Here is a 26,087-nt window from a genome sequence, read left to right as displayed (position 1 = left end):
GCGCCTTAAGTCAGTAAATCAGCTGGGCTGTGGTTCGTACGTTGGTTTACGTGCGGCCAACAGTAACAGCCTGGTTGATCAAGACCTGATCCACCACGAGGCCTGGTCACAGACCGGGCCGCGGGGGCTTTTGACCCCCGAAACCTTCTCTAGGTATATTCCAGGTAATAACAAGGGTTTTCTAAGTAATCAACACATATGTTGCTATGTATAATTTATATAACTATTTATGTGTACCTGTACCTGAATAAACTGACCTATTATTGATGTCAGCTAGGCATGTATACCTTGTACATGTACTTGTAGAAATAAAGATAGTATTACCATTATTATATTATATTATTATTATATTATTAATTATTGTGCATGCTACCTGATTTTATTCACAAGAGAATTATTATTTGTAAGGGTCAGTTTAATATTATGGTGTAATTTTTATCAATTACTGCTGACAGTTCAAAGTTTGTTTACAGTCGTCAACGCATCTCGTCTTCAATTTGTTTTTGCGATTCTAATTCTAACATATATTAAGATTACGACCAAGAAAACATAAGATCTGAAATGTAAAAATATGCAAAAGCAGGTAAGTGTATAAATCTATAAGTACCACCTTCTTAGGAGCTAAATTGCTCAGATTATTGAATAATTTATATTTATTCAAGTATACAAACGCGAAAATCTGTTGCGTCGACAAAGATGGCTTCTGCTAGTGTAGTTTTCCGAAATTTACCTGTCATAAAACAGTCACTGATAGCGATAATAGGAAACACTGGATTGTTTGTGAAGTTTGTGTGCGTACTGTTAATAATAGGTTATGGGCTGTCGTTCTCTGAGGCAGCGGTGGAGGTGCTGAGTGTGACCCCAGGCTACCTTCTACCCCCAACTTTCTGGTTATGGACAGCCATTACTCACTGTTTCCTGGAGGTGCGGCTGTGGCAGGTGTGTGCCGACCTCGTCACCCTGGGGCTGTGCGGAAAATTGATCGAGCCACTATGGGGGAGCTTCGAGATGGTGCTCTTCTTCCTGCTTGTCAACGTCTGTGTTGCTTTCATCTCTGCCCTGTTTTATCTGGTGGTTTATATGTGCACATTCAACCCAGAGGTGTTGTTTAGTGTCCAGATCAATGGCATGGCAGGCTACGTTGCTGGGCTGTCAGTCGCAGTCAAGCAAATAATGCCAGACCACGTACTGCTGCACACCCGCACCCCCCTAGGCAAGATATCGAACCGTCATGTGCCGCTCTGTCTGTTTGTGACGGCCCTGTTGCTCTACTTGTGTAATCTGCTGGAGGGCCTCTACACCACCATGATAGGCTGTGGCATCGCAGTGTCGTGGGTATACCTCCGATTCTATCAGGTACACTCCAATGGCACGCGAGGAGACATGGCCGAGACATTTGCATTTTCCTGGTAAATATTTTTAAAAAATTGCAGTGTGATAAATAGGTACTGGTTTTAGTTACTTAGAACTATGATGCATTATAGCAAAAAAAAAAAAGATTTTTTTTGCACTATATAGTTATGCTGAGGCTAAGATAAGATGAAATTTTGTTTGAATTATTAACCCAGTGAGTTAGTAACCCAGGGTAGCCCAGCAAAATTGGTGAATTATTGGGGATTGTCGACATTTCCTTGGGGTCCTTTAATCCTTTCCCTCAGGATGCAGCTCATTACAGCCAACTAACTCCCAGGTATCACAGACTGCTAGGTGAATTGGCTGGCTGTTGGTTGCCAAAACATAAATAGCTATTGAACCACGTTGCTAGATCTGTTGTGGTTATTTTCAGTTTGCTTATTTGTGCTTTAGTATATAAATTTATATGAAATGTAACCTAAACTCGCCAAACTGAACGGTGGTCCACTGCTGTGTTTATAGCCTTTAATAAACTGTTTACTACATTGTTGCCAGCTAAATAGACACTTCCACTGAGTTAATAATTTATGCAAACACAATATTCTTTAAAATTAAATACTAAAGTATTAACTTAGGTGATAAAAAATACTTGTACATTGACAATCAGATGTTGCCAGAAAGCAACTGTGGGAGATGGTAGGATGCATTTAAATAATAATATTAATAGAAAATTAGAGGCCATTTGTTAGTACATATGCAAAGCACATGATTATACAGAGCATTTTGGGCAAGCTAAAAATAGAACACTGGACAAATAAAACAAATATTGTACACCTAAGTATGTATGTAAATATGTATGTTGTTGAATTAGACACATGCGCAACTCTTGGGTATCTTTATTGAGGAAACGTTTCGCCACACAGTGGCTTCATCAGTCCATACAAAGGAGAAACTTGAAGAACAGGAGGAGAATGAGGTAATCAGTCCCTCAGCCTTGAGTCGATGTGGTCAGTCCATCAATCTTGAATAGAATACGGCATAAGAGCGGAGAAGCGGCTTATAAACCGTAGACAGGTGAGGGACAGCAGTCGTAGGTGGTGTCACATTTGTCCAATGTGGAAGTAGGTCGTGCCCAAGGGTTAGGCAAGTGAAGAATTCCCAAGTATTAAGATCCCAAGAAGTTGCAGTGTCTCCTCCTGTTCTTCAAGTTTCTCCTTTGTATGGACTGATGAAGCCACTGTGTGGCAAAACATTTCCTCAATAAAGATACCCAAGAGCTGCACATGTGTCTAATTCAACAACATGTTGGTTCTCTGAACCATTCATCTACAAATATGTATGTACTTGCCTATATGTGGTTGCAGGGGTCAAATCAAAGCTCCTGCATGCGTGCATACATACATACACACCAAACAATAAATTACACGAGTGAATATAAAAGGGTTCATGGGGTGTATGATACTGGCGATTGTCCGAAACTGCTATACTTGGTCCATTGATGCAGGATACAACCGGAAACTTAAGAATACACGTAGTGTAACCTGTTGTACTTTAGTACAGTACTGTAATAAAGTACAGTGGACCCCCAGTTAACGATATTTGTTCATTCCAGAAGTATGTTCAGGTGCCAGTACTGACCGAATTTGTTCCCATAAGGAATATTGTGAAGTAGATTAGTCCATTTCAGACCCCCAAACATACACGTACAAACGCACTTACATAAATACACCTACATAATTGGTCGCATTGGGAGGTGATCGTTATGCGGGGTCCACTGTACTTAAGGTTACACTACTTGTAATTATATATTACTATACATAATTTACAGTTATTTTACTTACATTTTTGTAGTGGAGAGATTGAGGTGTAAACTACAGTGATGGATAGCAGAGGCTCAGAATAAATTTATTCTAAGTAAGAGGAGCTGTAGAGCTCCACTAGCATCTACACTAAACTATTAGTTTTTCCTTGCTAAGTATATCAGACATTTGCCTAACACCATATTCCTCATTTACCTGTGCCACTAAGATGCTAGACTTAACCGTCTTTATTAGTTCAAGTTTCTGCTTAACACTTGAGAACTACATATTTCCTCTTGGCCCCATCACTTGCTTTAGCAGTCATTGTTAATTGTACTTTACTTAATATGTTAATAAAGTCACACAAATTGACTTTAATTGTAGTGAATACAGTACATACACTAAATACAGATATTTATCAAATCAAGATTCAAAACTTTTCTCAAGATAAAATTTAAGGAAAAAACTAAGGAATATGTACTTTAAAATGTGGAGCAAGGCACTTGAAATATGTTTTCACATTTCATCCTATATCTTATTAATAAGTTTAAAAAATTTGAGTAAGATTTCATATTAATTTGTGTAAAGTAGTTCCTACAGCATCATTATTCATAGTACAGCAACAGATTGCATGATTACAGTTCAACATTAAGTGAATATATTGCCTGATTGTTTGCACATTGTTAGTAATCTTGATCAGTTTCAGCAGAATGAGATTTGGTTCTCATCTTTCATAAACTGCATTCTTTAATTAAATTTTTGGTTCCAGCTTCTTCCCCACAGTCTTGCAGCCTCCAATTCAAGTTGTTGGAAACTCTGTTTATTCCTGTTTAGTGAGAATAAAAGTATGTAGAAGACCAGTTCGGAGGTATGATGTTGGCGCCCCCTCCTCCATTGCCATATCTCTTCCTGGTATGGATCCTCATGATGCCGAAAGACGGAGGTATGGGACACCAATCAAATGCAATTTTTTGTTTGGGAATTCAAAAAGAAATTTTGTTTTAGATAATTTCTAATTGTTTCTCATCTAATGTTAAAATACATACTGTTTTCCTTCAGCTTGTTGAAAAATGCAAGTACAGTGGTCCCTCGTTTTTCGTAGTTCTCGGGAATCGTAGATTTCGGAAATCATAGGGATATTTTCGTATAAACATGGGCTCGCTAATCATAGGTTGACTCACGAATAGTAGTTCGTCTGGGACGCGTACGCACGGTGTGAGCCGGGGCGGCCTCCCTACCCAGCCAGTCTGGCATTGTTTACCAGTGAGCGAAGGTCCCCTCACGTGCTCCTACGAAATATTTCATAATATTCCACTCATTTTAGTGCTTGCAAGTACTAAATAAGCTACCATGGCTCCAAAGAAAGCTCCTAGTGCCAAGCCTGTGGTAAAGAAGGTGAGAAATACGATTGAATTTAAGAAAAACATCATTGAACAATATGAAAGTGGCACAAGTGCGGCTGAACTGGCCAGGATGTATAAGAAACCCTACACAACCATTTGTTCCATAGTGGCCAAGAAAAAGGAAATCAAGGACACTGTTGTTACAAAGGGGGTAACTATGCTGACAAAAATGAGATCACCAGTACTCGAAGATGTTGAGAAGTTATTATTGGTGTGGATAAACTAGAAACAATTAGCAGGAGATACTCTTATGACTTTGATTATTTGTGAAAAGGCTAGGCAGTTGCACAACGATCTGGTAAAGAAATTGCCTGCAAATAGTGGTGATGTGAGTGAATTTAAGGCCAGCAAAGGTTGGTTTGAGAGATTTAAGAACCGTACTGGCATACACAGTGTGGTAAGGCATGGTGAGGCTGCCAGTTCGGACCACAAGGCGGCTGAAAAATATGTGCATGAATTCAAGGAGTACATAGAGGCTGAAGGACTAAAACCTGAATAAGTGTTCAATTGTGATGAAACAGGCCTCTTTTGGAAGAAAATGCCAAAGAGGACCTTCATTACACAGGAGGAAAAGGCAATGCCATGACACAAGCCTATGAAAGACAGGCTGACGCTCATGTTCTGTGCTAATGCTAGTGGGGATTTCAAAGTGAAGCCATTACTAGTGTACCATTCTGAAAATCAAAGAGTGTTCAGGAAAAACAGTGTTATGAAGAGTAAATTGTGTGTGTTTTGGAAATCTAATAGTAAGGCATGGGTCACGAGGGAAATTTTCGTCGAGTGGTTCAATGAAGTGTTTGGCCCTAGTGTGAAGAATTACCTCCTGGAAAAGAAATTGGATCTCGAGTGCCTGCTAGTAATGGACAATGCACCTGCTCATCCTCCAAACTTGGATGACCTAATTTTCGAGGAGTTTGGGTTCATCACAGTAAAGTTCTTGCCCCCGAATACCACTCCTGTCCTCCAGCCCATGGACCAGCAAGTCATTGCAAACTTTAAAAAAACTCTACACCAAAGCAATGTTTCACAGGTGCTTGACTGTGACCACAGACACTCACTTGACCCTAAGGGAATTTTGAAGAGAACACTTCAGCATCCTCCATTGCATAACCCTTATAGGTATGGCTTGGGAGGGAGTGACTACCAGGACTTTGAACTCTGCTTGGAGAAAATTGTGGCCAGATTGTGTCGACAAGAGGGATTTTGAAGGGTTTGGGACTGACCCTGATGAGCCTATGTCTGTTGTTAAATCAATTGTGGCACTGGGGAGTTCCATGGGGTTGGATGTGAGTTTCGAGGATGTGGAAGAATTGGTGGAAGACCACAACGATGAGCTCACCACTGAGGAGCTGCAAGAGCTTCAGCAGGAACAGCAACAGATCGCAGCTCAGAATCTTGCTGCAGAGGAGGAGGAAGAGAGATGGAAGAAGGTGACTTCTTCAGAAATTAAAGAGATTTTTGCTATGTGGGGTAAGATGGAAAGCTTTATGGAGAAACATCACCCTAACAAGGTTGTTGCAAGCCATGTTGGCAACATGTACAGTGACAAAGTCTTGGGCCATTTTAGGGAAGTGTTAAAGAGACGCCAGAAACAGAGCTCTCTCCACAGTTATTTTGTGAGACAGGACTCCAGTGACTCTCAAGGTGGTCCTAGTGGCAATAAGAAACAGAGAAGAGAAGCAACCCCAGAAAAGCAATTGGTACCTGAGGTGTTGCTGGAAGGGGATTCCCCTTCCAAACTGTAAACAATCCAATCTCTCTCCTCCTCCAGTCTCCCATACACTAAGAAGAATCTCCAATAAAGGTAAGTGTTATGCTGTTAATGTTTCATTCATCATTTCCCATTGTGTTGTTTATGTACTACATGTATATTTCATGTAAAAAAATTTTTTGTTTTAATACTTCTGGGTGTCAGGAACGGATTAATTGTATTTACATTATTTCTTATGGGGAAAATTGATTCGAAAATCATAGATTTCGATAATAGTAGTAACTCCAGGAACGGATTAACTACGAAAAACGAGGGACCACTGTACAGTGGAACCTCGGTTTTCGCTTTCCCTGATTTTTGTCAAATTCGGTTTTCAACGACTTTTTTTGTCAAAATTTTGTCCCAGTTTTTGTTCATTATCTCTGTTTTCACCGAGTTGACAGTGGTCCGCCATACACCGAACGTGTCTGCCCATGCCCACACAAAGCATCCCACATGTTCTGAGTCAGTCTGACTTTGTTTCTCGTTGGTAGAGGGTGGTAGTGATGGTGGTAGTGATGGTGGTAGATGGTGGTAGTGATGGTGGTAGTGGTAGAGGGTGGTAGTGATGGTGGTAGAGGGTGGTAGTGATGGTGGTAGAGGGTGGTAGTGATGATGGTAGAGATAACCTCTCCTCCCTCTCCCCTCCTCGCCGTCTTCCATACACCAACAAGAGTCTTCAATAAAGGTAAAAGTGATGTTAAATGTACATTTATCCATTTCATTAATCCTTTTTATTTATTTCTCATTGTTTTCTGTATGTAAAACTATAGTTATTCTCTATAAAATGTATTTCTTGATAATACTTTTGAGTGTCTGGAACGGATTAATTGGATTTACATTATTTCTTATGGGAAATATTGCTTCAGTTTTCGTCAAATTTGGTTCTCGTCACACTTTCTGGAACGAATTAATGATGAAAACCAAGGTTCCACTGTACCTAGTAGTCATTCATTTAGTTTTTTGAACTTAGTGTGTCAGCAGTGTATCAGTGTATTTTAAGATAACTGCTTTTATTGAGGCAAAAAAATCACATAGTGCATTTTCATGTACACTACTGATAATTATAGTTATTTTTGTTGCTTTTGCAAATTATTTTCCTAAGCTTATAACTTGTAGGATGAGGAATTAGACACATATGAAACATCCAGGTATCTATTTAAAGACATTTTGACTCCTCACAGAGTCAAATGCAATGTTTGTGGCTTTCACAGAGACCCACACAAAGGATCACTTTGACAACAAAATATGGATCCCAGGGTGCAGCTTATTCAGATATGACAGAAAGAACAGGCAGTAATACACTCGGATCACAACAGAATTGAAGTACAGACTTGTATGCACAAGGCTCCTGACCAACAGAATGAGATCAGTTATGAGGGTGCCCACCAAATTCAGCTTCAACAGAAACAGAGTGGGATCAAATTAAACATGTCCTAAATAACATAAAAAGGCACAATACCGTGACTGGAATGATACACAAATAACCCGCACATAGAAGAGAGGAGCTTATGACAACGTTTTGGTCCGACTATTTCTATGGCCTTCCCAAAACTCAAACCTGATATTCCTCTATGTCCTATCATATCCTCTAGAGGTTCTGTCTCTTATTCTCTTGCTTCTTGGCTGGCCAAAACCCTCACTCCCTTTCTTGGTACCTTTTCTCCTGCCCACCTCCGTCACTCTCAAGACTTCACTGAATGGGTTCGCTCTCTCCCACCCGTGGTATGGTTTGTTTGCAATCATGTCATTACGATTTCGTGAGTCTGTAAGATGCTTAGTCTTGACGTTGAGTCCCTCTTCACCAATGTCCCTCTTGATGATGTCCTTCATTTTCTTAGAGAGAAGGCCAATGAAGGGTTTCTTTGTTTCCCTATACCTACTGATGTCTTTCTTGATCTTATCTGCCTTTATGTGGACTAATTCCTTTTCCTTTCAAGGGAAATATTATTCTCAAACTTTTGGTGTTGCTATGGGCTCTCCTCTTTCTCCTGTCCTTGCTAATCTTTACAGGGAATACTTTGAGACTGTTCCTACTATCAATGTGCGCCCTTCACTCTGGCTCCACTACGTAGATGACATCTTTGCTCTGTGGCCTCATGACTTTAGTCTCTTCCAACCATTTCTTGATGCTCTTAATAATCTTGCCCCTTCCATTAAGTTTAAAGCCGAATGGGAATCTAATTCCTTGCTTCCTTTCCTTGATGTCCATGTCCACCGCTCAGATACAGGTTTTGCCTTTTCCGTTTACCGCAAGCCTATGCACGGTGGCATGTACATTCACTACTTTTCTTATCATGCTTCCTCTGTCAAGGAAAGTGTTCTTATCTCCGTCTTTCTCTGTGCTCTCCGCATTTGTGATCCTCAATTCCTTCAATCAGAAAATTTCCACTCTTCATAATTCATTTTCCAGTCTTGGCTACCCTTCCCATTTCATAGACTCTGCCTTCTCATGTGCTAAACGTAATTTCTTCTCCCAGACTCTCTACTCCTGGGAACTCTTCTGTCCTCTGCCTTCCCTGTCTTTTTTATCTCAACAACTCTCTCCGTTCCTTGGACATTAAACTTACTTTCCACCAGACTAACACTCTTCGCACTAATCTTGTTCATACCTCTCCTCCCTCTACAGATGCTACTGGTGTCTACTCTATTTCTTGTTCCTCCTGTCCTCTTCAATACTTTGGAGAAACTGGCCGATCTCTTTCTGACAGACTCAGGTAGTGTTAGGCTTGCTGACACTAACAGTGGTCTTTTCTGTCACGTCAGAGATCACAGCCATCCTATTGACTGGTCTTCTGCTAAAACTGTCTTCCCTACTTCCAACTTCAACAGTCGCCGTCTGGTCGAATCCTCCCCAATACACAACTTTCCTTGTATGAATCTTAGTCCTGGCTTCGTCTCTGTAGATGCCTTCCTTTCCCACTACATTGTAAAATGCTCCAAACTTCAGAACACCCATGACTTAAACTGATTCCTCCTTTTTCTTCTCCCTCTTCCCCTTTCCTCTTTCCTTTTTCTCCTTTGGGTTGTCTTTCTTCTGCCTTGTGTATTTTTGCCTTCTTTATTTTATTTTATTCCCCCCTCCCCCCCTCTGTGTTCTTGCTTTTACCCTCTGGGCACCTAGCTCTCTTGCAGTGCTCCTCTTTCTTAGTATTTGGCTGGCTCCTCCTCCTCCTTACTACCTTCCCTACTACTACCACTACCACCACCTACCTCCACCACTACTACCACCACCTCCTGCCTATATATACCCCTCCCTCTCTCCTTTTCGTTAGTGTGACTTTGTAAATGGTCCAAGTTGGACCGAAACGTCGTTGTAAGCTCCTCTCTTCTATGTGCTGGTTATTTGCGTAAACATGTCCTAAATGAAACAAACTAGAAAGATATCCTAAACAACACAGATGTGAACCTTTGCCTAGAGAGAATTAACACTGTGGCACTTAAGGTCTGCTCAAGGCACATTCCCCTGTTCAAAGGGACCAATGTATCTGAAATACTGAAGGAGGCACTGGCCAAAGGAATAGAAAATATTGAACTTAAACTTAAGGAATCATACATGAGCCAAGAAACACAGGAAGAACTTAGAGCAATAAATGAAATTTAAAAAAAAAAAAATCTTATGCCAAATCTAGGGCAAAAACTACATCTAGTATTGGGCCCCTGCTTAAACAGAGTGAGACTTTTACAGATGACAGTAAAGATGTGAGTGAGATACTGAAGTCCCATTATGACTCAGACTAAGGATCGACACTAAATGAATTTATGACAAACTCAAAATTTGGTAAATTCAAGAATTTCTAATATATCCTAACATCACAGGACTTTGAAAAAGCAATAAATGACATACCCATGCACGCTGCCCAAGGCCCAGACTCGTGGAACTCCATGCTCATCAAGAACTGCTATGGAGAGGAAGCATAGACATGGGTCATCCCAGTCACTAAAAACTATGGATATGGCCCCACTCCACAGAGGTGTCAGTAAAGTAATTGCAAAGAATTACAGACCAATAGCATTAACATCCCACATCATAAAAATCTTCGAAAGGGTTCTAAGAAGGAAGATCGCCAACCATCTGGATAAACAACAGTTGCACAACCCAGGGCACTTTGGGTTTAGAGTAGGTTGCTCCTGCCTTTCACAACTACCAAACCACTATGACATGGTCTTGGATGCACTGAAGAACAAACAAAGTACAGATGTAGTACATATACACACAGACTTTGCAAAAGCCTTCAACAAGTGTGACCATGGTATAATAGCACACAAAATGAATGATAAAGGATTAACAGGAAAAGTTGGTAGCTGGATCTATAGCTTCCTAATAGAACACAGAGTAATAGTAAACAGATTGAAGTCTGAGGCATCTACAGTGAAAAGCTTTGTTTCACAAGGTACAGTACTCACTCCCATCCTTTTCCTCATCTTCATATCTGACATAGATAGAGATGTAAGCCACAGCACTGTTTCATCCTTTGCTGATGATACCAGAATTTGCATGACAGTGTCATCCATTGAGGACACTGCAGATTTCCAAGCAAACATTAACTAAGTCTAATTGAGCTTCAGAAAGCAATATGAAGTTCAGTGATAACAAATTTCAACTACTCCATTATGGAAAACTCATGGAAATGAAAACTGTATGAGTATAAAACAAATTCCTACCACACAATAGAGATCACAACAATGTCTCTACCACATCTGCTAGGAAAATGATAGGATGGATGAGAAATTTCAAAACTAGGGATACCTTGCCAATGATAATTCTCTTCAAAGTGCTTGTTCTCTCTAGGCTGGAGTATTGTTGTACACTAACAGTCCCTTTCAAGGCAGGCAAAATTGCAGAATATATAGAGAACTTTCACTGCATGTATAAGTACAATAAAGCACCTAAATTACTGGGAATGGTTGAAGTCCCTTGACTTGTACTCCTTGGAAAGATACATGATAATACAGTGGACCCCCGCATAACGATCACCTCCGAATGCGACCAATTATGTAAGTGTATTTATGTAAGTGCGTTTGTACGTGTATGTTTGGGGGTCTGAAATGGACTAATCTACTTCACAATATTCCTTATGGGAACAAATTCGGTCAGTACTGGCACCTGAACATACTTCTGGAGTGAAAAAATATCGTTAACCGGGGGTCCACTGTATATACTTGGAAAATTCTAGAGGGACTAGTCCCAAATCTTCACACTGGAATCACTCCCTATGAAAGCAAGAGACTTGGTAGGTGGTGCAACATCCTCCCAGTGAAAAGCAGGGGCACTATAAGTACACTAAGAGACAACACAGTGAGTGTCAGGGGCCCAGGGTTGTTCATCTGCCTACCAGCATACATAAATCAGACTCCTGTCTGTCTTTAAGAGGGAGCTGGACAGGCACCTAAAGTCAGTACCTGGCCAGCCAGGATGTGGTTTGTATGTTGATTTGTGTGCAGCCTGCTGTAACAGCCTAGTTGATCAGGTCCTGATCCTCTGTGAGGCCTGGTCATGGACCGGGCCGTAGGGGCATTGACCCCCGGAACACCCTTCAGGTATACTCCAGGTTAGTGGCTTTATCAATTCAACGTGAAGGTGCTGAAACTGGAGAGAGTAGATGAGTTAATCAGTACTTCAGCCTTGAAGTTGGTGTTCAATACCTCAGTCTTGAGATTTCTCAACACTAAGGTACTGAAAACCAGCTTCAAGGCTGAAGGATTGATTACCTCATCTTCTACTGCCTCCAGTTTCTCCACCTTCACATTATCTCTGTATTGAATTGATAAAACCACTGATTGGCAAAATATCTTCAAATATAGATAACCAGGTGTAGCATTTGTGTCAAGGTTATAATTACAATACTGGTATAGAATACTAAAAAGTATTCTATACCAATAGGGGTTGTTGAGGTGGTTTGGTCATTTAGAGAGAATGGATCAAAGTAGAATGACATGGAAAGTATATAAATCTATAGGGGAAGGAAGGCGGGGTAGGGGTCGTCCTCGAAAGTGTTGGAGAGAGGGGGTAAAGGAGGTTTTGTGGGCAAGGGGCTTGGACTTCCAGCAAGCGTGCGTGAGCGTGTTAGATAGGAGTGAATGGAGACGAATGGTACTTGGGACCTGACGATCTGTTGGAGTGTGAGCAGGGTAATATTTAGTGAAGGGATTCAGGGAAACCGGTTATTTTCATATAGTCGGACTTGAGTCCTGGAAATGGGAAGTACAATGCCTGCACTTTAAAGGAGGGGTTTGGGATATTGGCAGTTTGGAGGGATATGTTGTGTGTCTTTATATGTGTATGCTTCTGGACTGTTGTATTCTGAGCACCTCTGCAAAAACAGTGATAATGTGCGAGTGTGGTGAAAGTGTTGAATGATAATGAAAGTATTTTCTTTTTGGGGATTTTCTTTCTTTTTTTTTGGGTCACCCTGCCTCGGTGGGAAACGGCCGACTTGTTGAAAAAAAAAAAAAAACAATATTTCAATTATAACCTACACCCTGCTTGACAAAAAATTAAGTATTCTGCTTTTTACATTGTTTAAATTATTTGAATAGGGACAGAGACTGCAGTAGCCTCTGTATTGTACTTTCATTTTTTTAGGACATCAGGGAAGGTGTCAGTTGACCGAGATGCAGGCAGTAGTAGTTAGGACATCAGAAAAGGTGTCAGGTTTTCCCCACATCCCCCAACTACAAGAAAAAGCAGTTAGGAAACCAGGGAAAGTGTCAGGTTGCTCAAAGATCCTGAATATGCAGGTGGAAATGGTTATAACTTCGAAGACAGTGATGTGTTTCCAGCAGATACAGGCAGAGGTGCATCCAGTTTGGCACAGACTGCCACATTGCTTGAGATCAAGACATTTATGGAGGGACTGAGAAAGAAAAAACTGCTCCCTAAATCCTTTATCTCACATTTTGAGCTATTTATTTTATTACTATTCTGATGGCACCTCATTTGTAATCATAATGTTGCACTGGTAGGTATTTTAGTCAGATTTTCTTACTGTCAAGCAAATTAACTTATAAATGTGAATGTCTTTTCATTTTAAGTAACTCTTTCAGAACTGACTTTGTTGCTTGAAGGTCCCTTGATGTCATTGAGGACTCATGATCTAAGGAATTGAAGCTCTCCTCTCCTTCCTTGGATTAGATCTGTTTAACTTCTATTCTCAAGGCACTGTATTACCTCCCTAAGGTTAGGGGGGGGTGTGAATGTAGTCAAATATGCAGACAGATTTTATTTTTAGTTTTTAGTTTTAACACTCCAGCCTTTTCCCACCAAGGCAGGGTGACTCCAAAAAGGAAGAAGCACTTCCACTTTCATTCATTCAATCACTGTCTTTCCAGAAGCATACTGACATATTATATTATATTTTTCTGATGTCTTTATCTGATTCTTGAACATGAAATTGCACTTTCTGCTTCTAGTCACCAAAGCTGTCTTGCTTGTTACTTTAATGCACATCACAAAGAAAGGCTCAACTCCTCACTGATCTACCTGGAGTTTACCTGGAGAGAGTTCCGGGGGTCAACACCCCCGCGGCCCGGTCTGTGACCAGGCCTCCTGGTGGATCAGAGCCTGATCAACCAGGCTGTTACTGCTGGCTGCACGCAAACCAACGTACGAGCCACAGCCCGGCTGGTCAGGTACCGACTTTAGGTGCTTGTCCAGTGCCAGCTTGAAGACTGCCAGGGGTCTGTTGGTAATCCCCCTTATGTATGCTGGGAGGCAGTTGAACAGTCTCGAGCCCCTGACACTTATTGTATGGTCTCTTAACGTGCTAGTGACACCCCTGCTTTTCATTGGGGGGATGTTGCATCGTCTGCCAAGTCTTTTGCTTTCGTAGCTAGTGATTTTCGTGTGCAAGTTCGGTACTAGTCCCTCTAGGATTTTCCAGGTGTATATAATCATGTATCTCTCCCGCCTGCATTCCAGGGAATACAGGTTCAGGGACCTCAAGCACTCCCAGTAATTGAGGTGTTTTATCTCCGTTATGCGTGCCATGAAGGTTCTCTGTACATTTTCTAGGTCAGCAATTTCACCTGCCTTGAAACGTGCTGTTAGTGTGCAGCAATATTCCAGCCTAGATAGAACAAGTGACCTGAAGAGTGTCATCATGGGCTTGGCATCCCTAGTTTTGAAGGTTCTCATTATGCATCCTGTCATTTTTCTAGCAGATGCGATTGATACAATGTTATGGTCCTTGAAGGTGAGATCCTCAGACATGATCACTCCCAGGTCTTTGACGTTGGTGTTTCGCTCTATTTTGTGGCCAGAATTTGTTTTGTACTCTGATGAAGATTTAATTTCCTCGTGTTTACCATATCTGAGTAATTGAAATTTCTCATCGTTGAACTTCATATTGTTTTCTGCAGCCCACTGAAAGATTTGGTTGTTGTCCGCCTGGAGCCTTGCAGTGTGTGCAATGGAAGACACTGTCATGCAGATTCGGGTGTCATCTGCAAAGGAAGACACGGTGCTGTGGCTGACATCCTTGTCTCTGTCAGATATGAGGATGAGGAACAAGATGGGAGCGAGTACTGTGCCTTGTGGAACAGAGCTTTTCACCTTAGCTGCCTCAGACTTTACTCTGTTGACTACTACTCTCTGTGTTCTGTTAGTGAGGAAATTACAGATCCATCGACCAACTTTTCCTGTTATTCCTTTAGCACGCATTTTGTGCGCTATTACACCATGGTCACACTTGTCGAAGGCTTTTGCAAAGTCTGTATATATTACATCTGCATTCTTTTTGTCTTCTAGTGCATCTAGGACCTTTTCGTAGTGATCCAGTAGTTGAGACAGACAGGAGCGACCTGTTCTAAACCCATGTTGCCCTGGGTTGTGTAACTGATGGGTTTCTAGATGAGTGGTGATCTTGCTTCTTAGGACCCTTTCAAAGATTTTTATGATGTGGGATGTTAGTGCTATCGGTCTGTAGTTCTTTGCTGTTGCTTTACTGCCCCCTTTGTGGAGTGGGGCTATGTCTGTTGTTTTTAGTAACTGTGGGACGACCCCCGTGTCCATGCTCCCTCTCCATAGGCAAATTAATCCTCTTGTTGTCACTCAGCTCTTAATGACATGGAACAAATTACAACCACTCAGCACTGTATGACCTATACAGGTCTAGCACATTTTTATGAATATGATAAAAATAAAATCCATTATAATGTAAAATGAAACAGTCTCTGAATTTTTCTTTTGTTTAGGTCTCCTGCTGTTAGACATTTTTAACCCATTTTCTTATTCACTTTTAAACATTGGCCATATGACTCAAGAAATCGTAATGACACGATTGCAAACAAACCATACCCCCGGCCGGGATTGAACCCGCGGTCATAGTCTCAAAACTCCAGCCCATCGCGTTAGCCACTAGACCAGCTAGCCACAATAAGATTCATCCAACTAGGTATATTTCTACACCATAGGAAGGTTAGCACAGGCACCTCTGTGACCACAAATGAACGCTAGCTGGAGATTCGTCTGTAAAAACTTGCATTTGTAGTCACAGAGGTGCTTGTGCTAACCTTCCTATGGTGTAGAAATATACCTAGTTGGATGAATCTTATTGTGGCTAGCTGGTCTAGTGGCTAACACGACGGGCTGGAGTTTTGAGACTCTATGACCGCGGGTTCAATCCCGGCCGGGGGTATGGTTTGATTGGCCATATCCCACCAAGGTAGTGTTACCTGTAGTTGGTTTCAGGGATCACTGCCATTGCAGCCCGGTCCAGACCAGGTCTCCTGGTTGCTGGCCTCATTGATCAAGCTGTTGGTGCCAACTGCACACAGGTCAACATATGCACCACAGCCTGATTGATCAGGAACTGACTTAAGGAATTCAGTTACTTGCCTGAATTAATGTGAGCAATGAGCAGTGAAGGCTTTCTGTACATTCTTCAGCTTGCCAGTTTTGCCTGTCCTGAAAGGGGCCATTAGTATGCAGCAATACTCCATCCTAGAGAGAACAAGTGATTTGAAGTGTGTCATTATTAACACGTCGTCTTTTATGGCTGAAGGGTGTTTCGGGGTTGACACCCCTGCAGCCCTGTCCATGACTAGCATCGCAGTAGATCAGGCCCTGATCAACCAAGCTGTTTCTGCCAGCTGCACACTGTTCAATATATGAACTACAGCCTGACTGAAATAACATTGTTGAGATCCAAGAATGTGAGATACTCTGGCTTTATCACTCCTAAGTCTCTTACATTAAACTTTCACTCTTTTGAGTGATATGAGTGTGTTGTACTCCAATACAGTCTTTATTTCCAAACACAAGTCAGAGTTTTGCTTTTCCCACCAAGCACCATGTGGGGTAGGATATTTTTTTATACTGTGCACACTTACTGCATAAACCCATTCTCTCATGTCTTGGCCAAAATTTATTGCTCAGAGCTTATCCGAGGGAGCTGTGCTCAAAACGTAGATCTATGCATGGGACCCCAGCATTAATAATGTAGATTTACATGACGGCAAGTGAGTTTATTTAGGCAGAGGTACACATAAGTACACCTACCATCTGACTTACGACCGAGTTCGGTTCCGAGAAACTGGTCGTAAGTCGAATTTTACTACTGAATATCAACAAAACATTTTTGTAATGACTTTATTTTATTGTTTTATTTGGTATTTCATGTTTTACTTTACTTTTTATGCTCTTAGTACTGTACTTTATACTGTAAGGTTTAGGATAAACACTGTGTACAACACAAATAGTTGTTTTTTATTTTTATTATCACACTGGCCGATTCCCACCAAGGCAGGGTGGCCCGAAAAAGAAAACTTTCACCATCATTCACTCCATCACTGTCTTGCCAGAAGGGTGCTTTACACTACAGTTTTTAAACTGCAACATTAACACCCCTCCTTCAGAGTGCAGGCACTGTACTTCCCATCTCCAGGACTCAAGTCCGGCCTGCCGGTTTCCCTGAATCCCTTCATAAATGTTACTTTGCTCACACTCCAACAGCACGTCAAGTATTAAAAACCATTTGTCTCCATTCACTCCTATCAAACATGCTCACGCATGCCTGCTGGAAGTCCAAGCCCCTCGCACACAAAACCTTCTTTACCCCCTCCCTCCAACCCTTCCTAGGCCGACCCCTACCCCGCCTTCCTTCCACTACAGACTGATACACTCTTGAAGTCATTCTGTTTCGCTCCATTCTCTCTACATGTCCGAACCACCTCAACAACCCTTCCTCAGCCCTCTGGACAACAGTTTTGGTAATCCCGCACCTCCTCCTAACTTCCAAACTACGAATTCTCTGCATTATATTCACACCACACATTGCCCTCAGACATGACATCTCCACTGCCTCCAGCCTTCTCCTCGCTGCAACATTCATCACCCACGCTTCACACCCATATAAGAGCGTTGGTAAAACTATACTCTCATACATTCCCCTCTTTGCCTCCAAGGACAAAGTTCTTTGTCTCCACAGACTCCTAAGTGCACCACTCACTCTTTTTCCCTCATCAATTCTATGATTCACCTCATCTTTCATAGACCCATCCGCTGACACGTCCACTCCCAAATATCTGAATACGTTCACCTCCTCCATACTCTCTCCCTCCAATCTGATATTCAATCTTTCATCACCTAATCTTTTTGTTATCTTCATAACCTTACTCTTTCCTGTATTCACCTTTAATTTTCTTCTTTTGCACACCCTACCAAATTCATCCACCAATCTCTGCAGCTTCTCTTCAGAATCTCCCAAGAGCACAGTGTCATCAGCAAAGAGCAGCTGTGACAACTCCCACTTTGTGTGTGATTCTTTATCTTTTAACTCCACGCCTCTTGTCAAGACCCTCGCATTTACTTATCTTACAACCCCATCTATAAATATATTAAACAACCACGGTGACATCACACATCCTTGTCTAAGGCCTACTTTTACTGGGAAAAAATTTCCCTCTTTCCTACATACTCTAACTTGAGCCTCACTATCCTCGTAAAAACTCTTCACTGCTTTCAGTAACCTACCTCCTACACCATACACTTGCCACATTGCCCCCCTATCCACCCTGTCATATGCCTTTTCCAAATCCATAAATGCCACAAAGACCTCTTTAGCCTTATCTAAATACTGTTCACTTATATGTTTCACTGTAAACACCTGGTCCACACACCCCCTACCTTTCCTAAAGCCTCCTTGTTCATCTGCTATCCTATTCTCCGTCTTACTCTTAATTCTTTCAATTATAACTCTACCATACACTTTACCAGGTACACTCAACAGACTTATCCCCCTATAATTTTTGCACTCTCTTTTATCCCCTTTGCCTTTATACAAAGGAACTATGCATGCTCTCTGCCAATCCCTAGGTACCTTACCCTCTTCCATACATTTATTAAATAATTGCACCAACCACTCCAAAACTATATCCCCACCTGCTTTTAACATTTCTATCTTTATCCCATCAATCCCGGCTGCCTTACCCCCTTTCGTTTTACCTACTGCCTCACGAACTTCCCCCACACTCACAACTGGCTCTTCCTCACTCCTACAAGATGTTATTCCTCCTTGCCCTATACACGAAATCACAGCTTCCCTATCTTCATCAACATTTAACAATTCCTCAAAATATTCCCTCCATCTTCCCAATACCTCTAACTCTCCATTTAATAACTCTCCTCTCCTATTTTTAACTGACAAATCCATTTGTTCTCTAGGCTTTCTTAACTTGTTAATCTCACTCCAAAACTTTTTCTTATTTTCAACAAAATTTGTTGATAACATCTCACCCACTCTCTCATTTGCTCTCTTTTTACATTGCTTCACCACTCTCTTAACCTCTCTCTTTTTCTCCATATACTCTTCCCTCCTTGCATCACTTCTACTTTGTAAAAACTTCTCATATGCTAACTTTTTCTCCCTTACTACTCTCTTTACATCATCATTCCATCAATCGCTCCTCTTCCCTCCTGCACCCACTTTCCTGTAACCACAAACTTCTGCTGAACACTCTAACACTACATTTTTAAACCTACCCCATACCTCTTCGACCCCATTGCCTATGCTCTCATTAGCCCATCTATCCTCCAATAGCTGTTTATATCTTACCCTAACTGCCTCCTCATTTAGTTTATAAACCTTCACCTCTCTCTTCCCTGATGCTTCTATTCTCCTTGTATCCCATCTACCTTTTACTCTCAGTGTAGCTACAACTAGAAAGTGATCTGATATATCTGTGGCCCCTCTATAAACATGTACATCCTGAAGTCTACTCAACAGTCTTTTATCTACCAATACATAATCCAACAAACTACTGTCATTTCGCCCTACATCATATCGTGTATACTTATTTATCCTTTTTTTCTTAAAATATGTATTACCTATAACTAAACCCCTTTCTATACAAAGTTCAATGAAAGGGCTCCCATTATCATTTACACCTGGCACCCCAAACTTACCTACCACACCCTCTCTAAAAGTTTCTCCTACTTTAGCATTCAGGTCCCCTACCACAATTACTCTCTCACTTGGTTCAAAGGCTCCTATACATTTCCCAGAAATTTGGCATAAAAAACACAGTCATAAGTCGAGTGGTCGTAAGTTGAGCAGGTCGTAAGTCGGATGGTAGGTGTACAATTATCATACAGAGTGTAAATTACCTAGGATAACCCCCAAAAAAGTCGGACAAAGTGACTTATTTCCATTGGGGGCCCCTTGAGCATTCAAACTGTTAACACTGGTAACTGTTAGGAGATTTTATGAGGAGAGAGACTGGGTTAGGGTTTATAAGAACACAAAGGATTCAATTATCATAATCAAAAAGAAGCGCTAAGCCACAAGGACTATACAGCTCAAAGGATTCAAGTATTACTGGATTTTAGACAGTGATGTGTAATGATTCCAGTGCTAATTAATGTGTTTTACTGACATGACTATAACAGTGCATGAGAATAATCGGTACTGAGTTTAAACAGCCTTGGATAAAACCTGCTTATCTCCTCAGGTACTGTATGACTGAGTTTAGCACTTCCCATTATTATAATGGGGAGTTAAAACACCTGAAGGAGAGAATGAATGATTGCTATTTCGTTTCCGATATTTCACACTGATTATATTTTACGCTTAGTTTTTGTAACAGCCGAATAATCGTGGATATTTTGGTATGTGATCTTACTAATTTCCCATGAATGTACTGTGTGCAGAATATAAAATAGTGCTGGTATCACTTAGAATAACTTTTAACCATTTTTCCCTTGCACCTTTCTTTTCTAGGTGAGATCCTTTTTCTTTCCCCACTTCATTTCCCTTTCTCTCTGCATGTGAAAGATGGTGAGGGATTTCTTAACCCTTTGACTGTCGAGGTCGTATATATACATCTTACGAGGTACCGTGTTTGACGTATATATACTCATAAATTCTAGCGGCTTCAAATCAAGCAGGAGAAAGCTGGTAGGCCCACATGTGAGAGAATAGGTCTGTGTGGTCAGTGTGCACCATATAAAAAAAATCTTGGAGCATGCAGTGCATAATGAGAAAAAAAAACTCCGACCGCTTTTTTTTTAATTAAAATGCCGACTTTGTGATCTATTTTCGTATAGTATTTATGGTTGTATTCTCGTTTTCTTGGTCTCATTTGATAGAATGGAAAACATATTATAGAAATAGAGGTGATTTTGATTGATTTTACTATAAAAAGAATCTGGAAATGGAACTGAAAGTAGGGGAAATGTTTGATTTTTGCCGATGTTCAAAAGTAAACAAATGATGTCATTGTCCAATAAATGTCCAACTAGCCATTCTAATATGCAGTCATGAATGGGTTGATGTTATTTATACATTTATTACAGTATTGCAGTAGTCTGCATAACAGTAAATCATCTTTTTTTTTTGTTTGAAAAAAAAATTCAAAATAGAAATCAAGAGTAATATCAGAGGGGCTTGGAGACGTGACTGATGAACAAAGAATATGTTATTTTAGAGCCACGAATGTCTGCATTGTTCATTCTGGACCTTATTTTGAAATTGTCATATTTTTTAATTTTCGTGAAATTGGCCAAATTGCAAATTTCTGACCACGTTATTGGGTAGTTGAAATCGGTAAATGGGCAGTTTCTTGTACTCAATCAATAGAAAAAATGGAGTTCTAAAGAATTAAGTCTTATGCACAGAATTAAGCAATTCTTGTCTCCCCGGTTGCATGGCTTCATGCATGGAAGGAGTGTGCATCATTGCATTACCACCTTTCTCACTCTGCACACTGACAGCTCATACACTACTTTCCTTGACCTTAAATCCGCTTTTGATGTAGCCATTAGTGATGTAATCATTAGTGAACTTGCCAGAATGGATGTTGGAGGATGGCTTCTCCGCAGGATTAAAGGCTACCTGTCCAACAGCAAGTTGTCTGTGTTGTTCCAGGGACATAGAAGTGTAACTAAAGACTTTGAATTAGGAACCCCACAGGGAGGTGTGCTTAGTCCCAACCTTTTCAATACTCTGATTAATGCCTTACTTAATGCTATGCCTAGCCAGCCCCATCATTATATGGTTAGTTTTGCTGATGATATAATGATTCGCACTACCGGATTCTCCAACACCCAAAACATTCTTAATCATGTACTAGCCTCTTGTCAGGACCTGGGGTTAATAATCTCAAGGGATAAAACAAAGATACTCAACAGGCGTTCTCCTCGGCAGAGAGGCACAGTTCGTCAGATCCAGTTGCATGATGGGTCTCTTCTAGAATATGTCCCCTCAAGGAAGGTTCCTTGATGTTGGTGAGGGGCTCTTGATTTAGGGAATTGGATCTGTGCTCCAGTTCCCCGAATTAAGCCTGAATGCCTTCCACATCCCCCCCCCCAGGCGCTGTATAATCCTCCAGGTTTAGCGCTTCCCCCTTGATTATAATAATAATAATTCTAGAATATGTAAGCAGATACAGGTATCTAGGCTTTGAGGTTCCACTACTTGACCTGTTGTAACGAGACTGTCGCCAATACAAAGAAAGGCTGAGAGCACTAGAGTTGTGGCAGGTTTTCATCCCAGGTATGGTGCTAATGTTAAAATTGTGAAAATGATATATCTTGCTTATATTAGATCATTGGTTGATTATGCAGCGCCACTACTTGCATTCCTGTCTGACTGGAAGCTTGGAGGGCTGGAAAAACTGCAAAACGAAGCAATGAGGATCATCCTAGGATGTCCTCGTACTGCCAAAATTTTAAATATGCGGAAAGAACTTAATATTCCAAGCATTAGAGATCGTGTTACTGAAAGAAATATCCTCATTAGGGCCAATATGCTTAGGTTAGCCCATTCAAACCCCTGCACAGAAGCCCTCCAAACTTTCCTCAGCACTGGTGAACATCCTTCCAGATGGATCGAAAAAACTGGAACCGACCTCCGCATGAACCATCTACATGATCTCTGTTAAGTTAGGCAACAGAGACATTTCCCTGCTCCATGGGATATTACCCCATTCCAAACTACCATTCCTCCATTTCCCCCCAAAACTCTTCTTAAATCACAACCAAAGCTTCGTCTTGAAGCTAAACATGATGCCTTAAGCTGTATTGATAACTTAGTCACACAGAACACTCTTTCACAAATTATTTACGTTGATGGTTCTGTTCACCAGTCCACTGGTGCAGCTGGTAGTGCTGCTGTTGTCACACAGAGTGATGGCTCTCATAAAGAAATTGGAGCACGCATCAATAACTGGGCCTCTACCCTTCAAACAGAACTGTTTGCCATACTCCTTGCACTCAAATGCATCCATGTATCTAAGGTTGACACTTTAATTGTAACTGATTCTCTGTCATCCATAAATGCTCTCAACTCATTAAGTATAAATTGTGGCATGCTTGTGTCAGAAGCCAGACACAGGTATGGTAAGATTGTGGACGGTGGAGTCAGAGTGCACATGCTGTGGATTCCATCTCACATTGGTCTTCAGATGCATGATAGAACTGAAAAATTGGCTAAGCTGTATGCTTTCAAAGAGGGGGTAGATTACAATCTTGGGTTGTCAGTTAGCAGTTTGAGAACAATAATACGAAAAGAACTTCAAATGAACTTTATTGACTTAAGACTTAGGGAGATTGACACAAGTCAGTCCATCTATCATCATTCCATCATGCAGGAGGAGCCACATGTCTATGGTGCATCCAACAAGATAAGCAGACTCTTGGATGTCACTACCGCCCGGCTCCGGCTGGGTTACAAGGATCTTTGGCAGGTTAAATCACCACCACCAGATGTAGACCAAACGAAATGTTAACTTTGCCAGATGGACTATTGTCACACCCTGCGTCATTATGTACTGGAGTGTGATCAGATTAATGAATTTAGAAACAACTCACTCAGAAAGTGATGTTAATGATGTCACTTGTATTTATTTACACTTTTTCTATTTATTTACTTTTGTTGTGATGCTATGGTGAATATACATATCAGCCCATATACAATGAATTATCTTTTGCTCTAAATTTTATCCACAGACAAAAGGCGCTCCGTCTTCTAAGTGCTCGCCTAAACCAAGACAAATCTGGAGGCGAGGGTGGGGGAGCTTGGCCAACACTAGATGATTCCCCTGGGTCAAGGACTCAGTCCCCGCTGCCCTCTTCCCACCCTCCAACACACACCACCCCACTTCCTCCTAAATCTGGCAAGACTGTAACTATTGCTCTACCTCCAGAATCCTTAGAACTTCCATCTACTCCGCTGGCTGTGCCAGTTAGTTCGTCCAGTAGCTCATCTGGTACCAACTCTGAGGTGGCAACTGCCACATTAGTAACTATTGAGAAGGAATCTACGCCAAATACATAACGTGTAAACCATTGATAGTTGTGCTTGGCCTTGATTTTACTAGTTATAAGAGTTGCCAACCTCTTTCTAATAATTCAGAAGATTTATATGGTTATGCTGAGTGGTCTGGAATGTTAGCCTTTAGTGGAATAATATGATAAAGGAAAATGGAATGGTGTTCACGTGCATCTATGACAGGAATGCATTAGTTTTTGTAAGGTTTTGGAATGGAAGTGAGGAGTGTTGCTGGATACACTTATGTGCAGGCTGTAGAGTATTAAACTGAGGGCAACTGACATAACCATTATCCTATATATGTATATTGTATATATTTATATACACAAAGGATCACTTTGTCCTTTTAGTATTTTTTTCTTAAATAATATGCTGAGTTTTTATGCAGAAAGCTTTCAGTTATGAAGTCCAGTTTAAACGCACAAGAGCCCTGAATATGCTGCAGGTCAATTCACTCTTGAGACTCCTTGTGATTAGAGTAATATTTGAACCACTTAAGAATGTTCTTATTGCATTATGTAATTGTAAGTGAAAGAAGCATTTCATAATTATTTTTACACTTGGATACACATAATACTAGTTAACTATTTCAGCCTGTATATAAGATAGTGTTCACCTAAACTGTAACAAATTCAGACTAAAATAATATCAGAAAATGTGAGTGAGTTACTCTATTTTTTATTTAAACTTAATTTAACTGTTTGCTTTCCACCCGTTTAATTTTGTCCTTTTTTTGGGTAAACATATTTTTGTTATGTATTACATTTTTCTAGATCATTTTGTAGTCTTAAATGTCATATGCTGCCTAGACTTTACTACATGCTTTTGAAGAGTCTTATATATCTTAATCTAACCATAAATGACAAAAAACATTCTAAGCTTTGTAATTTGCCCCAAAATATAAGTCCAGTTGAAGAGCCTGTTGTAGTCTAGCATATCCCTCATGCTTCTTCAATTCAAGCCAGACAATCCTGGCTTAGTTAAACCCATCCCAGTCTAGTCCTGTTTAACCATTATCATCAAAACCTCTAAAACTTTTACTTAGGTGAACTAGATTTTTGTTTTATATATCTTGTTAACTTGTTTGTATGTATATAAAATATGAGATTAATATCTGAAGTTTGTTGTAGCCTACTTGGAGGAATACAGGACATTGTTTCTTCACTTACAAGAGGCTGAGACATGTCATCTGTGGAGCAGCAAAGATTGATTCTCACCTGCATGTTTGTATTGTGTCACAGTAATTGTCACTGAACTTTTGATAATGTTATAGAGAGAGTATTGGTGAGAATAAGAACCGAGACTCTGGTCATTTGCGACAGTGCCTTTTTTCCCAGTTTTGTCTCGTGGTTTACAAGAAAAATAAAACCAATAAAAATTAAATAAAATTAGTTGTTTTTATTTAAAAATCATAGTCCAGCATTTAACTAATTTAATACAATTTAGGTAAAGCTTGTTTATACAATTGTTTCAATATTAACAATAACAAGTCAGCTAGTATTTTATCAGTCGACTCTTAATAATTTGAAAATCTGTTGGATTTCATAGTATTTATCTTGACTTTATCCCTCTTAAGTGGATGCTTTGATGCTGATAAGGGGTCTTGATCTAACGAATTAGAGCAATGTAATGGATGAAAACTGAGTGTCCAATTCTCCACGTACAGTGGACCATTGGATATCGGCCAAATCGGATTTCTGCTGCTTTTTTGGCTGAAATTCTATCCTGGATTTTGGCCGGCAACTTGAAAATTGGCCAAATTGGAAGCATCTGCCGCCACTCTGCCACATGTGTGAGCCAGTCTGGCTGTCTCTCTCGGTGAGTGAGCAACACTTTGCACATTCATCCAAACATTTCGTTATAATCCATTTTTTTTGTGGTTATTTATTGAATGCGACTGCAAAAAGCCACCATGGGCCCAAAGAAAGTTCCTAGTGCCGGCCCTTTGGTAAAGAAAGTGAGAAACACAATAGAATTCAGTGACAAAACCTTGTCCCACTTCTGGCAAATCTTA

At 40.6% G+C, this 26,087-nt stretch overlaps 1 protein-coding gene across 1 annotated transcript; it reads left to right on the top strand.

Moving 5' to 3' along the window:
• Nucleotides 1-656: 656 nt before the first annotated feature.
• LOC128694159 (transmembrane protein 115) lies at nt 657-25,461 on the top strand. The gene is made up of 3 exons (XM_053784128.2): nt 657-1,409; nt 3,922-4,095; nt 23,752-25,461. The coding sequence occupies exons 1-3, from the start codon at nt 697-699 to the stop codon at nt 24,077-24,079; spliced, it is 1,215 nt and encodes a 404-aa protein (XP_053640103.2). The 5' UTR covers nt 657-696; the 3' UTR covers nt 24,080-25,461.
• The last annotated feature ends 626 nt before the right edge of the window (nt 25,462-26,087 follow it).

This window comes from Cherax quadricarinatus, chromosome 43, assembly GCF_038502225.1.
Source record: "Cherax quadricarinatus isolate ZL_2023a chromosome 43, ASM3850222v1, whole genome shotgun sequence".
Lineage (NCBI taxonomy): Eukaryota > Metazoa > Arthropoda > Malacostraca > Decapoda > Parastacidae > Cherax > Cherax quadricarinatus.
The sequence above is the reverse complement of the archived record's forward strand: the minus strand, read 5'-3'. Positions and strand labels throughout refer to the sequence as shown.